At 42.5% G+C, this 17399-nt stretch overlaps 1 protein-coding gene across 1 annotated transcript in view; it reads right to left on the reverse strand.

Moving 5' to 3' along the window:
• ATP8B4 (ATPase phospholipid transporting 8B4 (putative)) overlaps positions 1 to 17399 on the reverse strand; it is a 113975-nt gene that overhangs the window by 16651 nt on the left and 79925 nt on the right. Inside the window, exons 17-22 of the mRNA XM_083712493.1 lie at positions 15610 to 15798; positions 13057 to 13172; positions 8393 to 8557; positions 6852 to 6963; positions 3081 to 3186; positions 475 to 616 (exon numbers count right to left, since the gene is read on the reverse strand). Coding sequence (XP_083568619.1) covers positions 475 to 616; positions 3081 to 3186; positions 6852 to 6963; positions 8393 to 8557; positions 13057 to 13172; positions 15610 to 15798 — 830 coding nt within the window. The remainder of the gene's footprint in view (positions 1 to 474; positions 617 to 3080; positions 3187 to 6851; positions 6964 to 8392; positions 8558 to 13056; positions 13173 to 15609; positions 15799 to 17399) is intronic.

Genomic DNA, 17399 nt, shown 5'->3' on the forward strand with positions numbered 1-17399 from the left:
ATATTTAGAGAAACCACTTGAGGCATCTTAATGACATTAATTTGGTACAGTAATGACTTTCAGGTCAGTCTGTGCTCTCAAATAGCAGACATCAGGAATATATTCATCCTTACGCCCTTTTGCCTCTGCCTGTTGCTTTTTTTTTTTTTAAAAAAATGTAATTTGCAATGACTTGTGATATTCCCCTCATAAAAGTACTTAAAACAATACCAGTGGGTCAATTTCTAATCAAGACCATTAAAAAAAGGGGGAAAAGCTGCACTAAGTTACTAATTTGATTTCCATTACAAAGCCATCCAAAAGTTAAGATGTCATATCTAATTGGTCCTTACAGCTCAGTCAGCCCTTGTGTTTAACTTTCTTGTGAAATAATTTTGGAGTTCGGAGAGGAATCTGTCATGCTTAGAACACCAAAAGCACATGATTATTAGCAGCGGGAAAGAAAGTGGAAAAGTCCAGAAACGATTCACTTACAAGGCTATGTCCATTTATTACTAAGGCATAATCAGAAGCGACAGTTTCTTCCAAGTTTTGTGTTGCTTCTTGGAGCTTTTCATCATAAGCATGTCCATCAGAAATGTCCTTGCTCAGCCCCAAAATAAGATCTTTTGCTTTCCTTTAAAAAACAAAACAAAAAAAGCATCTATGAAACACATAGCCAGTGTGGTGTAGTGGTTAAGAGCAGTGGACTCGTAATCTGGTGAACCAGGTTCGCTTCCCTGCTCCTCCACATGCAGCTGCTGGGTGACCTTGGGCTACTCACACTTCTCTGAAGTCTCTCAGCCCCACTCACCTCACAGAGTGTTTGTTGTGGGGGAGGAAGAGAAAAAGAGATTGTTAGCCGCTTTGAGACTCCTTCGGGTAGTGATAAAGCGGGATATCAAATCCAAACAACAAACAGATACTTAGTTGCATGGGAGACTCTTGAAGACAGCCAGAAAGTTGCTTGATATTTTTGTCAAAGTAGTCTCCATCGTGGAAGAGACAAACCTTTGCTCAGTTTAAAAATGGCTTGCCTTTTTAGTACTAGGAACTGTGGTGAGAGAAAGAGTTAGCAGACATCTAGATAGACCACTTTCTCCCAAATTCACTTTTTTTAAAAAAAGATTCTAGTCAAGGTCAAAGTCTTCAAAGCAAAAACAGTAGAGGAATACATGCAAGTAAGCACTCTAGTGACATGACTAGATCTACTGAAGGGGGTGGGTTTTGTGTCAAATGGCAGGCGGAGGCCTTGCCTATCAATGGATCTATTCATGAACAACATCCCACAATATTTACACTCATTAGATTCTTATGTTACTTATATCCTCCACGAGCACATTCACTGTTTATTCCAATGTCTCTAACACAGGGCTTGAAATGAACTAATTCAGATTAACTAATTCAAATCAATTATATCTCAGTTGCACCTGAAAGCAGTTTCCATAATTTCCAGGTGCACTGAACATGAATTAAGTTTCTTTTATGGTGGAACTTTTGGGATTTTGATTCAAATTTAATTTTAATTCAGTTATACACACGTACACACGGATTGCATTGTATTTAACTCTGTGTTTGATTTGGCCACTGCATTTACCATTTTTACTTATCTGAAAAGTGATGCTGCTGTTTATGCATCAAGATTATAATTGTTGAGGAAAACAAACAAAACAATTGTTCATCTTACACTGTGGTTCTCTGTGTGTATGTGTCGAGTCCCACCCACCCCCCGCCTTCTTAAGTATATTTTATACTTAGCAGAGCAGCTTGTAAAATTCAAAAGGCGGAGGCAGGGGAACAAAATGCCAAGGATCATGTGAATGAATTGTGAGCTAAACTGTCAATTGAACTGAGGGTGAATTGGAGCTGACTCCTTTCGAAAATGAACTTCTCAAGCACTGCTTTTCTTACACTGTTGCGGATGATTATGAGAAATTGAGTTTGAGTTCCTCTGTAACCAGAAACCCATTTCTGGCAAAATTGGAAGTGGAACACCAATTAGGGACACAAACACCTTGACCAGATGTCCTACTCCACTAGCATTTTTTCTCAAGGCATACACAAAGAAAAATATGGTATGATAAAAAAAAGTTGGCCACAGCCTCAACCTTTGCAGCTATAGCCAACTTCATCAAATATCATAGAATTAGTTTGAAAAATCCACCATTAAACTATTGAAACTCAATATATTGTATATCAAAGTAAAAGCAAAACTAAAATCTTTTCTAGCTTGTAGCCCCAACCAACGGCCACTTAAGCCCAAGTCTGTTTTCCAGAAACCAGCAGGTCAGCAATTGCTGGCACAAGGAGAGGGAAGTTTCAGATACTGCAGCACGTGGCAAAAGTTAAATATACACGTGGATTCACGCTTCCAGTTTCCACCAATGTTGTTCTTTCCAAACAAGGAATTTGTGCATTTTGCACATGGAGAAATGTGTGGGCTCTCTAAATGTTTTAAGCCTGCATATCTCCCCATAAAGGATACATGCAATGATACATTCAATGATCAAGCAATGGTTCTTCAACATCAACTTAATTGGACTGGTCATGTTGTGCGGATGCTTGATTATCATCTTCCAAAGCAACTACTCTATTCTGAACTTAAAAATGGAAAGCGTAATGCTGGTGGTCAACAAAAGAGGTTTAAAGGGTCTCTCAAGGCAAATCTTTAAAAATGTACTATAAACACTGACAACTGGGAAACACTGGCCTGTGAGCGCTCCAGTTGGAGAACAGCCTTTACCAAAGGTGTCATGGGCTTTGAAGACACTCAAACTCAGGACGAAAGGGAGAAATGAGCTCAGAGGAAGACACGCTTAGCAAACCCTCACCATGATCAACTCCTGCCCGGAAACCTATGTCCCCACTGTGGAAGGACGTGTGGATCCAGAATTGGCCTCCACAGTCAGGAAGACAATCTTACTCTGCTACAAGTGATTGCCAAAGAAGAAGACGACATGCATTTTCCCTTTTCAGCTGAAGTTATTGTAACACCTGACACCACGTTGAACATTTAGGATTTTCTAGTGAGGAACAGGAGAACGAAGAAACAAATTAGATATTTTGAGTACAACCCAATAATTGCTTTATAATAGTTTTACCTTAGTTCTTCACATACTTCTGCTTTTGTGTGACCCTCTACTATGAAAATCTCATCCATGGCATCAGTAAGCATGTTGCAGGAATAACCAATGTTCATCGCCGTTTCTAAAAAAAGCAAGAAAGATGGGCAAGAAGAACTTGACTTTGGACAACATGAGAACCTGTGCATGTGTTTATCCTGATGCGTGTTATTTCATATATATATAAAATTTCAGTCAATGACCAGTAGAGAAGAAAAGAAGAAAACAAAGTACATAGAACACAACAAAATACGTTAAGAGTACTATTAAAAGTGGAGTTAAAAACAATGTAAGATATTTTTTAAAAAATGAGAAATATAAAATAATTATATTAAAATGGTTAAAATCAAGATAAGGTGTTGATAATTCTAAAATTAAGACAAGAGCCTGCACCGACAAGCTATTGCCACCACACAAAAACTAGTTACCTTGGCAGTGGTCTCTGGAAACTGGTCTGCCAAAAGATAATTGATATAAAACACTTCAGATCTTCCTGACATAGTTTGTAAAATTGGATTAATAAAATGGTGGCGGATATCACAGTAGGAGGAACAATACAATAAGACTTCACTGTCTGACTGACTGGAGGAAATTCTTATTCACCCCCAGGCAACGCAAAGAGTGCTGATCTGTAGCCTAATAATTTACACAGGATGAACAACCACATTTCTTTTTGTTTTTATGACTTAAACGGAGCAAGGAAAAAATTCCACCAGTTATGTGTGTCAATCTCCCCCCTCTTGTGAACTAATGGAAAGTGTAAATTCCGAGGGAAGTGTAAACCAAAAGGCTGCCAAATGGGACCATTTATGTGGTGGGACTCTGTATGCCAGCCCATAAAAAAATACAATGGAACGCACGAGAAGGTTGCAAAGTGAAATTCTAACCGCCAGCCTCTCTCCCTTTCCGCTGTGATGATTAACAGAATGAGACAAGGGAAGGAAGACGAGCAAGTGTTAGGACAGGTTAAATAATGTCAAAAATAGTTGGCTATCTCAAACCAATCTTAGCCAGTAGCCCCTAATATATCATGCCAGTGAGTGCCGCAATAAATGGTTGAAGGACTGGTTCACATGTTACTTTGGGCTCAAAGATCTCAAATTCTTTTGCCAGAGTGGGCTATGGATGCCCAGATTTACCAAAGATCCTTCCATGTTGTTGTTGGAGCACAGTGCTCACAGAAGGTGATAGTCAACTAAGGTTTACTCAAAGCAGACCCACTGAAATTAATGTACATGACTAACGTCAGTCCATTCATTTTGGTGGGTCTACCTCTGAGTAGAACTAACTAGTTTAAGTTTGCAGTCTAGATACACTTAAAAGAGAAATGGAGAAATGGCGAGAACAGGGTGTTTATTGATTTTTGCAACTGCTGTTGAAGTTGCAAAACAATGAACCACGGGACGGAGCAATGGAGAACTTTTGAAACAACAATAGGATATTAGCTCTGCCCAAGGCATGATGGATAGCACCAACAACCAGGAAGAGATAGACATAATATTTTACAAGGACAGGAAGAAACATCATGGACAGAATAATTGCCACACACAGGAAGAACAAGGATATTGTTTGAATGCTTCACCTGTAGTTTTATCAATCATTTAATGTGTCAATACAAATGGAAAGCGTGAATATTTCAGTTGTTGTATAAGGGGTTGTTATTTTGACTGGAGTGTAACTGAAATTAATAAGATTTTGGAATGCAGAATTAAAGTAAATCACCAAACCATCAATTCTAGCACCCAGGGGGCCACCTAAATTATATCATTTGGCATCTGAATGATTGGTATTAGTAATTGTAATATAATTTGGCATTGTTATAATGAGGCTATTATTGGATTATTGTAATTGAAAACTAATAAAAATTATTACAGTGGACCCTCTGGATATGTAACTTTCGGGTTGTGAACGCGGGAAACTCGGAAGTGTATACTTTCAGGTTTTGCTGTGTGCGCATGTGCACAGAAGCAGCGCTTCCAGTTACAGACTTTTCAGGTTAAGTACTGACCCCTGGAATGGGACGTGGGTGGCGCTGTGGGTTAAACCACAGAGCCTAGGACTTGCCGATCAGAAGGTTGGCGGTTTGAATCCCCGTGACGGGGTGAGCTCCCGTTGCTCGGTCCCTGTTCCTGCCAACCTAGCAGTTCGAAAGCACACCAGTGCAAGTAGATAAATAGGTACCGCTCTGGCAGGAAGGTAAACAGCGTTTCCGTGTGCTGCTCTGGTTCGCCAGAAGCGGCTTAGTCATGCTGCCCACATGACCCGGAAGCTGTACGCCGGCTCCCTCGGCTAATAATAATAATAATAATAATAATAATAATAATAATAATAATAATACTTTATTATTTGTACCCAGCCCATCTGTCTGGGTTTCCCCAGCCACTCTGGGCGGCTTCCAACAAAGATGAAAAGTACACTAAATTGGCACATATTAAAAACTTCCCTGAACAGGGCTGCCTTCAGATGTCTTCTGAATGTCAGGTAGTTGTTTATCGCTTTGACATCTGCTGGAAGGGCGTTCCACAGGGCGGGCGCCACTACCGAGAAGGCCCTCTGCCTGGTTCCCTGTAACTTGGCCTCTCGCAGTGAGGGAACTGCCAGATGAGCACCGCAACCCCAGAGTTGGTCACAACTCGACCTAATGGTCAGGGGTCCCTTTAACTTACTGACCCCTGGAACGAATTTAATTCGTATCCAGATGGTCCACTGTATTAAAAAGTTACACTTAAAAGAGAAATAGACCCTATTGCTCAAACTCTGCCCTACTCCTCCCTGTATTTTGTTCATATATTGCATTCATAGCATACCCCTGTTTCCATGGAGCTCATGTCCACACACACACAATACCCTATGTCAGTGGTTTACAACCAGTGCGCCATGGCACCCTGGGGTGCCTTGAAAGACAGTCATAGATGCAACGCTGGCCTCTGTCCCTCTTTCCGTCCCTCCCTCCCTCCTCTGTCCTTTTGTGTCTCTGTCTCCCAAAGGCTTGCACAGCTGTTTATTGCAGCAGCCCTGGTTATAAGCTCCGCAGGCGAATGATGCCTCTGGGAGGCAGCTCTCTTTGGGGCGGGGGGGGGGGCGGGGGGGCGGGGCAGCTCAGAGACCAGGCATGGCAGCAGTGGCTGCCCAGGGGAGTCCCAAGGAGAGGCGAGAGGAGAGGAGGCTGAGGGAACACTCCATAAGGGAGGGTGTTCAGAAAAGGGCGAGAGGCTGCCAGCTGCACAGGCAAGGGGTGAGGGTGACATAACTGGGCTCCTGAGCCCCACAGGGGTGCCGCAGAAAAAATGAAGTTGGTTAAGGGAGCTGTGGACTCAAAAAGGTTGCCCTATGTGTGGTTTAGGCTAAGAAATAATGAATAGCCTGTCTTCCAGTGAGCTTTATGTCCGAGTGGAGATTTGAATCTCCTTGGTCCTAGTCTGATACTCTAACCCTGTGGTTCCCAATGTGGGGCACCACATTTGATTTTTAAGGGGGGCAATTTGAGAATGTGCTATTCACACTGAATGGCCTTTTAGGCTTCCTCCACGTGAATAGGAGTTCACTTTTTGAATAATAAGAATTATATGTCAGAGGGTGGGGTGGGGCATCAGGATTTTAGAGATTCCTAGGTGGGGCATGGCCAAAAATGGTTGGGAACCACTGCTCTAACTATTGCACCACATTGGAAAATGACCACGTTCACTGAATTGAAGCCCTTCTGGTACCCCTCCACAGAGAATCAGTTGATACATAAAACTGAAAACCTACCTTGTTTGTCTCCCGTTAGTACCCAGATCTTAATGTTTGCTAGCGATAAGCGTTCAATGGTTTCTGAAACTCCTTCTTGCAATTTATCTTCTATAGCTGTGGCTCCCAATAGCTTCGTGAGGAAGCAGAATAGATCAGTTGAAAAAATGTTAACAAACAAGCATAAGCTCTGGGCAACATGTCTTTCATTCCTGATACAATTTCAAACTTCTCAGCATAATGTAAATTCCCATAATAACACCTTGAGTCTTACAGGGATATTTTATCCAGGTCCCTTGTATCTATATGTGGTGGCGTGGGGACTATTCTGGGTGACCAGAGGAGGTGACATCTATGGTACTCACTCAAAAATCCAAATGTGTTGATGGGCCTAAGATGATTGGCACCTCCTGGTTTAGATAATATTGAGCTAGGTGGAGCAAAGGTTCGACTCAGTGCAAGGCAGCTTCTTATACACAGGGACATCCAACTCACAAGAGACTGCAATCTACTCACAAAATAAAAAACTGGCAGTGATCTACCCCTTTTGGGGTGGGGGTGGGGGGTTCAGGTCAAAGTTGTTGAGCTTTTCTTAGTTTTAGGGAGGAAATTCAAACTTGCTGACCTTTTGTGGGGTTCAGGTCAAAGTTGTTGAACTTTTTTTACGGGGGAAAGAAAAAGTTGTTGACTTTTTTTAAAGAGACAGGCCAAATAATGATGAGCTTTCTTTAGGGGGGAAAGAAAAAGGAAGCTCACCAAAAGATCAGTCAGGAAACAAACAGCCTCGCAACGGAGACTCCGTCTTCCGTTCTAGCGATCATGAGCGAATGGAGAGCGGGGCGAGGGGGCGATCACAAAGGAAAAAGAGCCTGCGATCAACAGCGATCGACCCCAACCTCCTGGGGATCAACCAGTAGATCGCAATCTCCACAACAGGGTGAGCTCCCGTTGCTCTGTCCCAGCTCCTGCCAACCTAGCAGTCCAAAAGCATGCCAGTGCAAGTAGATAAATAGGTATCACTGTGGTGGGAAGGTAAATGGCATTTCCGTGCGCTCTGGTTTCCATCACAGTGTTCCGTTGCACCAGAAGCAGCTTATTCCTGCTGGCCACATGACCTGGAAAGCTGCCTGTGAAGAAACACTGGCTCCATCAGCCTGAAAAGCGAGATGAGCACCACAACTTCATAGTTACCTTTGACTGGACTTAATCGTCCAAGGGTCCTTTACCTTTTTTTTTTTACCTTTATCTTCTTACATTCTTAACCCAACTTGGAAATAACCTGTGATGCCCTATGTAAATCTGATGTCCTTTTTATTTGTTAAATATTTTCCAGTCCAAGGTTTGCCTAATAGGTCATGCCCATTCTGGACTTTAAAGTGATGATTCAGTGTTTTGGATGTTTATTGTTGTTTTGATTTTTTTAAATGTATTTTAATTGTTTCATTTATCTAAAAGAAATGTCACCTTGATCAATTTTTCTAATGGAAAAGCATCAGGCGGATAGAATAATTAACTCAAGTAAATACACAAAATATTTCCCCCTGCAAATTGACTTGCAATACCTTCAGGTCTCTCTCAATGCTTTCATATGCTGAAGCGAGCAGTTCATCCCTATTCTCTTGCAAACTGCTGGCCTTCTGATAAACTTCAAACCACTCCTGAAATTGCTCTTCATCCACATTTTTGTAAGCCAGAACTAAAGTCCGAAGGCCTTCTCCAGCAAACTCCTATTATTTGTCCAGAACAAAAATACAAACATGTTGTAAGATGTCTGCTAATTAAAACAGCCTTTTATTCCACACTCTTCCCTCCCCTCCTTTTAAGTAATGAAGTCACAAAAGATGCTAAATTTCAAGGCAATATCCTAGTTTAGGTTATTTTGATGTGAAACTGCAAAGACTCGCCCCCTTCCTACACCTACAGTTCCTTCAAAGTGGAACTTCAATGGTTGATTCTCGTTTTCTGTGAAAAACCGCACACGCAAAATTATGCTTAGTTCAGAACTGGGCTGCTAGGATCCAGATTTCAGCAGTCATTTGGGAAAGCTGAAGTCCCAGCAACTTGATTGGTAGAAACTGATTTATGTATTTATTTAATAAATTTCTACCCTACCAGTCTTCCATTCAGGGTTTTCCAGAAGTCAATCGAGACCGACAATGGAGACCAGTGACTAGTGAAGCCAACTAACTCAAGGTTTGTCTTCATCTCCCTCCCTACTGAGTTCTACCAGCGCAAAACTGTCTCCTGTTTGTCCTCGTGGACCAAACTCCACTGCTTCAATTAGAGAACTTGGGGAAACATACACAGGACACTCATTCAAGCAACAGCTAGCCTCACACCATCTTAGCTTCATCAAGGGATCGGCATCACATGCAAGGCCCTAGGTTTGCAAAGTTGGCTATTGCGGAGACTGAACTGTGAATCAGGAAGTCATCGGTTCATATATCACCTCTGCCACAAACTCTCTCAGTGGCTTTGGGGAAGGATGTCACATAGAGGATAAAATGATGTCACATAGAGGATGAAAGGATGTCACATAGAGGAGGGAGAAAGGTTGTTTTCTGCTGCTCCAGAGAAGCAGACACGGAGCAATGAATCCAAACTACAAGAAAGAAGATTCCACCTAAACATTAGGAAGAACTTCCTGACAGTAAGAGCTGTTCGACAGTGGAATTTGCTGCCAAGGAGTGTGGTGGAGTCTCCTCCTTTGGAGGTCTTTAAGCAGAGGCTTGACAACCATATGTCAGGAGTGCTCTGATGGTGTTTCCTGCTTGGCAGGGGGTTGGACTCGATGGCCCCTGTGGTCTCTTCCAACTCTATGATTCTATGATTCTACTCTCCTTTAGCCTCTCCCCATATCTGCAAAGCCTCTCCTCCTGCAGGAGGGGAGGGATTGTGAGCAGGAACAGTTTCCCGCGTTATGCAGGGGGCATGCCGGCCCCTGCCCTGCTCCATCGCTGGCACGCCATGCCTCCCAGAAGAACACCCAATCGGGTGGCAGCTTGGGGGCGTGGTTTAGCTACTCAAATGCAGCCACGCAAGCTCTCCCCGCCATTGCACTGCCGATCTCTTCAAGTCACCCACCTCCCACTCCCTTTAGGGCTTAGCTGTTCGCTTGACCTTGCTATGGACTTGTGGTTGGTCGCCTAGTTGCCTAGGGGGCCTGGTAGGAGTTTTTTTTCCAATTGGCAAATTGGCACTGGCCTTTTGTTTTTTTTCGCCTATCTCGTAGCAATCGTCACAACTTTCTCGGTATTTGGCGGTTAGGCATTGGAAAAGGTTGTTGGTGTATGGAAGGGCAAGGTGTGGCCATCGCCTAACCCTTCATTTTTGGGTATTCTGTTAAAGGAATCCGGCGGTCGTGGATCCTGTCCGATGCCCTGTGCGGCTGGGGGCCATGGCACGACCCTTGGTGACATCAGGGGAGAGCTTATAGTTGTATTTGCATCAACAGGCTCCTCCTACTGGTGGTTAGCCCTCATCAGACTCACCCCTGAGTGGGTGGAGTCAAAATTTGCGGTTGTCCAATGCCTAAGCCAATACCTCTCACATGCTGTAATCAATAAAGTTATGGCCTTTTCTACCCCATTAACCTAATATACTGTGTCCATGTGTCTTTATTATTCCCAAGTGGGTAACGGGTCCTCGAATCACAATATTAATATAATAATACTGACCTATCTTGCAGTGTGGCTGCAACGACTATGGTGAGATAAGGTACATGGAGTGCTCTGCACACTGTAAAGTTAGTGATTTCTATCCAAAATATTTTTTGTTTTATTTATTGAATTTATATACAGTGGTACCTCGGGTTATGTACTTAATTCGTTCCGGAGGTCCGTTCTTAACCTGAAACTGTTCTTAACCTGAAGCACCACTTTAGCTAATGGGGCCTCCCGCTGCCACCGAGCCGCCACTGCACGATTTCTGTTCTCATCCTGAAGCAAAGTTCTTAGCCCGAGGTACTATTTCTGGGTTAGCGGAGTCTGTAACCTGAAGCGTATGTAACCCGAGGTACCACTGTACTGCCCTATACCTGGGGGTTAGGGATAAAATCAAGATAGAAAACCACAAAACACCTAATAAAAACACCTAATAAAAATAAAAACAGAAACCCAATACCCCCCCCCCCCACAACACATTTTAAAAGGGCATAGGATGTAAATCGGATCAACCGAAGGCCTGGTTAAAGAACTTTTTGCCTGGCGCCTAAAGGTGTATAATGAAGGGGCCAGGCAAACTTCCCTGGGGAGAGAATTCCACAGATGGGGAGCCACTGCAGAGAAGGCCCCGTTCTCGTGTTGACACCCTCCGGACCTCTCGAGGAGGTGGCACATGAAGAAGGGCCTCAGAAGATGATCTCAGGGTCTGGGTAGGTTCATATGGGAAGAGGCGGTCCTTGAGGTATTGCGGTCCTGAGCTGTTTAAGGCTTTATAGGTCAAAACCAGCACTTTGAATTGGGAGCAGACACTAATTGGTAGCCAATGCTGTTGGACCAGGATCGGTGTAATATGCTCAAACCGTCTTGCTCCAGTGAGCAACCTGGCCGTTGAATTCTGCTAACTCACACATTCTGTTAGTGCAATGATTTCTGCTTGTGCAACAAAACCTTCCTCCAACTCTCCTCCCTCCGTCTGCCCTCTAAATCTGTTTGGGTAGTATCAACAAAGCCTTGGGAGCAGGTTTGGGGAGGGTGCACAGTGCATGCAGGGCAATGAGTTAAGTTTCCATTGTGCAAGCATTAACAGAATGATGGCACTGGATACCCCTTATCATTATCATTATTACAATAACTATTTCCTAAACATAAGAAACTTAATCTGAACTTGACAAATAGTATGTGAAAACTACACGAAGCAAAACACACACACACACACACACACACACACACAAACACCAAAGTCATGCATACAAATGTAAAAATCTGAACATCTGGTGCATTAAATGCTCAGAGATGCACGCCAGCTAATTTAGACCTTCTTCTATTGTATTTCCATTATAAAATTATGAATTCCCATAAACACCCATTCCTTATTTCTCGAACGCTGAGGTTTATTGTTCTGACAACAGTAATTTCACTTGGAGCCATCTTATAAACTGCAAATAGCAAGTCATTTTGTTTTATTATCCAAAATATATTTTGGCTAATTTAGATATAAACAGTATGAATTTCTTTCAAAACCTAGCAAATTTGGCTTTTGCTATGAAAATTGCAAACACATTGGATTTTGACCTTGCAGAGCTGAAAATGTGAATGGTTTGTAACACTCTATTAACATTTTTAGCATTTCTTCTTGTAATATTCAAAATTAATAATTATAAGAAAAGAGGAATCTGAACAAGGTAAAATATTATGGGCTAGAAAAAAGCCACAGAATCAATTTAGCTGGCTATGAAAACATGAGATGTCTGGAAGAGTTGATCTGTTTTCACAAAAATCTATTCCATAAACTTTGCTGGGTCAGTGTAAGAAAATTCAAGGTCTCTATATTTTAAATGCAAGATTCAAAATGTTTGTGATTTTAACCTTCATTAAAAAAAAATCCTGGAGAAGATTAAAACAAAGCCAAAAGAACTCCATTGCAGAGGAAAAAATGGTTCTGTTTGTAACCAATATTACTAAATCCACATATTGTATATTAAATGTCAAAGGCTTATTTTGGTTATAGAATTGTGGAATGGTTCATGTTAAATGTAGACACTTTAAAAAAAAATCCTTTTTCCTTTAAGAAAATAAGAACTTTTCAGGGGGGTTCTCCTTAAAAGATCATTTTAGTTCAGAAGAACTGAGCAAAAGGTGCTTTGAGGGGTATACTGAAAAGCAATAATTACAAATAAAAATTCCTACTCCAGAAAATCTTCAAAACTGTGCTTATGGCTTACTCTACTTTACCTGAGAATGCAGCAAAACTAAGTCTGGTCTATGCCACTTTAAGCTGAAGGCAAATAATTGTATGATTTAATGTCCCACAAAGGAATCCTGCACCTAGGAAGGATTTCTGGGAGAAGAATTCTAGGCTAGCCTTCTCCATACTATGCTAGGTTTTATGGACAGGTTGGACTGAAGGGGACAGCATTCAATCAAGTTCCTTCCCACGCCGGTCAGAAGAAACATGACCCAAAGATATTTTACCATCGGTTTGGGTGAAGCATGCCAAAGTCTTTTTCATTTATACTTAATACTTTAGAAGCCCTTGCATTGGCTTCTAAACAATATGGACCTACCGCAAGATGGTCTGAAGTTAAAGACTTGAGAGATTTGCTAGATGGATGAAGCCTTTCATATAAAATAGTATCTGCTCCCTTTGAATAAAGCATTATCTGTCCATCGGGGTTTCGAACTGGAAAATGAAGAGAGAACAACAAAAATAACTGTGAAGACTTTATGATTACCGTGGTGTGAGGAATATTGCATTGATCAGTTCATAGGTAAAGGTAACCCCTGACCATTAGGTCCAGTCGTGGCCGAGTCTGGGGTTGCGGCGCTCATCTCGCTTTACTGGCCGAGGGAGCCAGCGTACAGCTTCCAGGTCATGTGGCCAGCATGACTAAGCCACTTCTGGCGAACCAGAGCAGCGTACAGAAACGCCGTTTACCTTCCCGCCGGAGCGGTACCTATTTATCTACTTGCACTTTGACATGCTTTCGAACTGTTAGGTTGGCAGGAGCAGGGACCAAGCACAGGATCTCACCCCATAGCGGGAGATTCAAACCGCCGATCTTCTGATCAGCAAGTCCTAGGCTCTGTGGTTTAACCCACAGCACCACCTGCATCAGTTCATAAAGGTGGCTTAAAAAGTCACCATCTTCTATTCTTAATTTTCCTTCTTAGAACAGTAATTTTAATCAATTCCCACAAGTGGTTACTGTAAGGCAGGGGTGGGTACCCTACTATCTAAAGGAACAACCCCCCCCAAACACCATTCAGTTCAGAAACTAAAATTACCTAACTGCACCGTTGCAGTTTGATATGGTGCAAAGTTGTAGTTTTATGTGGTGCTAATTTACTGCTGTTAAGGGAACTTTCTCGATGTCGGGGGAAGAGAGGACACAAAGAAACAAGGGTGGGGTATATTTTGAGCCAGGCCAGTGTACAAAGATGCTTCCCCACTGTCAGGATAAACAAAGCAGCTGTTGGTTTATACAGAAGAGTCAGAGCCTGGCTCAGTATGGCAGTTTTCACTCTATATGCTATTTTTACACTTTGTTCTTTAAACACCACCAGCCATCAATTTGAAAGGAAGATTTCTCAGCCGTGACAGTTTGCTTGTATAGTTTATATCTTTAGGATAATTATCCAAACTTTTTCTTTCTTTCTTTTTTAAGGAAACAAGGACAACTGTGAGGGGTTTTATTATGTATTTATTATTCGTAAGAGATGCCTGTCACTTCTCTGCTATCACAATTCGGATAGCAGCGGAAAGCTTCCAGCATATTGCTAAAGAAAGTAATATGTCTTATATTATTATTTAACCCATGTGAATGATCTTTGCCCAGCTGATGTTTAAAGGCTTCCAAGATCCCAATGGTGGGATAAGAAACATCTGATGTGTCCCGTTTTTGTAGCCAAAAAGTCATGCTAAATGAAAGTCCCTTAATTGTGTACTTGTTCCACCAGCGAACTCTTTGCACCAGCAGAACATTGTTGTGCAAGAGAATCCATAAGCAGGTTTCTGGTAACTTTGCAAAGCCTAGTGTGCAGTTGTGCGGTTAAAGGGAAAGCAGTAAAAATCGAGGGCACCTCAAGAGCATTTTTGGGTCCAACTATGGCTTATATTATTAAAAGGGATCAAAATATTTAAAATGGAGGTGCATGGCAACTGGCTAGGCTCTCTCCAGAAACAGCAAATACATGGTTTAATTGCTGAGGCTTTATTTTGTATTTTATAAGATAAAAAAGGTAAAGGACCCCTGGACAGTTAGGTAAAGGTAAAGGGACCCCTGACCATTAGGTCCAGTCGTGGCCAACTCTGGGGTTGCGGCGCTCATCTCACTTTATTGGCCGAGGGAGCCGGCGTACAGCTTCCGGGTCATGTGGCCAGCATGACTAAGCCGCTTCTGGCGAACCAGAGCAGCGCACGTCCAGTCAAAGGTGACTACGGGGTTGCGGCGCTCATCTCACTTTCAGGCAGAGGGAGCCAGCGTTTATCTACAAACGGCTTTCCGGGTCATGTGGCCAGCAGGACTAAACTGCTTCTGGTGCAATGGAACACCATGACAGAAACCAGAGTGCACAGAAATGCCATTTACCTTCCTGCCACAGTGGTACCTATTTATCTACTTGCGCTGGCGTGCTTTCGAACTGCTAGGTTGGCTGGAGCTGGGACAAAGCAACGGGAACTCACCCTGTTGTGGGGATTCGAACCACCGACCTTCTGATCAGCAAGCCGAAGAGGCTCAGTGGTTTAGACCACAGCGCCACCCATGTCCCTATTTTATATTCAAATGCTGAGTACTATGAGCACCCACTTGTTGGAGAGTGATCTACAATAACAACAACATAGCCCTGCCTTGTTCCTGCCACCAAGTAATGCTACTCCAATAATGGCAGCCCCACTCCTTTGTCTCTCGAGACAGACAGATGCCAACAGTTCCCAGCCAAGTCAAGCCCTGCCCAACCTCTTTCATACGAATTAGGATCATGTCCACAGCTCTCATGTCATGCGCTGAGCAGGGAAATCACTCCTGGAGAAGTCAATGCTCTGTTTCCACCACCATGCTTTCAAAATACAAATATAAAACAAGGGGGAAGGGGGAAGGGGGATTTGCATTCGGTACCTATCACAGACATTCTTTTCCTGGTGTTATTGAAATCCAAAATTGCCAACAGCTGGTAAGTGACAACTTTGCCCATTTCTTCCACCGTGATGGTCTTAGGAGTTCGAGACTTGAAGATGAAACCAAAGTTCCTGGCAGCAGTCACCAGAGCGCCTTCGTCTGGCGATTGTGCTTGGTAAATCAATTCATCTAAAAGAAAAAGAAAGAAAACTCAGCCACTGTTAAAGAACACAAAAGACAAATTTTTAGCAAATTATTTTTTTTAAATTACTTATATACTGCTATCTCATTAAATATCAACATGGCACCTACTCTATTGCTGTTTTGCTGACATTCCTCTTTCAACCTGCCTTCTAAAAAATGTATCCGAGTTGGTATCTATCTTGTAACAGAATTGATTTTATGCATGTGCTGTTGTTTTAAACTGTTTTTTATATATGGAATTATGCAACTGTTTTTACATGTGCAACTGTTTTAAAATATGTTTAATACAGTGGTACCTTGGGTTACAGGCACTTCAGGTTACTGATGCTTCAGGTTACAGACTCCGCTAACACATAAATAGTACCTTGGGTTAAGAACTTTGCTTCAAGATGAGAACAGAAATCGCGCTGCAGCGGCAGGAGACCCCATTAACTAAAATAGTACCTTCAGGTTAAGAACGGACCTCCAGAATGAATTAAGTTCTTAACCTGAGGTACCACTGTAGTGGTATTTATTGATTAAGGGAAAATGCATTCAAGAATAACCATACAGGAAATGAAACATTCCCCTCCCCCCAAAAAAACCAAACTATTTAATAGATAAAAAATGGACTTAAGAACCTACTACTGACAGAGTTATCTGGGGTGAGGGACTGATTATTAAACCACTCTGGGAATTGTAGCCCTGCAAGGGGAATAGGGGGTCTCCTCACAACTTTCAGCACCCTTCACAAATCACAGTTCCCAGGATGCCTTGAGGGAAGCTGTGACTGTTTGAAGTGCCACTCTGGGGTCCCTCCAGGAGAAAGGGCAGGATATACATTAAAATGAAAATAGTGTTGATGGAGATGGGGCTTCAGTTGGCTAAAGCCCTCCTTTATGGTCACATAAAGTTTGACCAAACTGCGGGAGGCAGTGGAAGACAGGAGTGTCTGGCGTGCTCTGGTCCATGGGGTCATGAAGAGTCGGACAGGACTAAACGCCTAAACACCACCAACAACAAATGGTGGTGTTATGTACTGAAGTTCTCACCCTGGGCCAGCAGGGGGATACTGTAGATAGTTTTCACTCAGGTCCACATATGCAAATAAGGGATTGAAAGTGATGTTATTGATTGGATAGTTACAGAAAATGGTTACTGTTGCGTTCTAGTGGAGCTCTATATAAGCAGGCTGGCTGAACCCTTCAGTTCAGTTCTGTTCTAGCCTGTGAATAAACAAGGCCTGTGAAGAATCGCTGTGTCGTCTGATATGGTCACCCACAACTTAACAGGTCACATTTTCATATATATGTTACAATCACTTGAAGGGCATGTCACTATAAGAGAACTGCAGTTGCTTCCAGCCAGAGGCTTTGAGGGAAATGACTGGAAATGACCAGAGGACCTGTTCATTAAGCATTCGTCCTGATCTGTTTGCACAAAGGTTGGAGGAAGAAATGACTGTTAATGTTGCACAATAGTGTTCTAAATGCATGGTGCATATGTGACCAAAGTCACAGGGTGATTCTCTACCTCCGTCCAATCAAGCTGTACTGTAATTAATGGGAATTGTGGTCTTTTAATTTAAATTTAGATGCATGAGAGTA

The sequence above is a fragment of the Podarcis gaigeae genome, assembly GCF_964106915.1.
Source record: "Podarcis gaigeae genome assembly, chromosome: 14".
In the NCBI taxonomy this organism is placed as follows: domain Eukaryota; kingdom Metazoa; phylum Chordata; class Lepidosauria; order Squamata; family Lacertidae; genus Podarcis; species Podarcis gaigeae.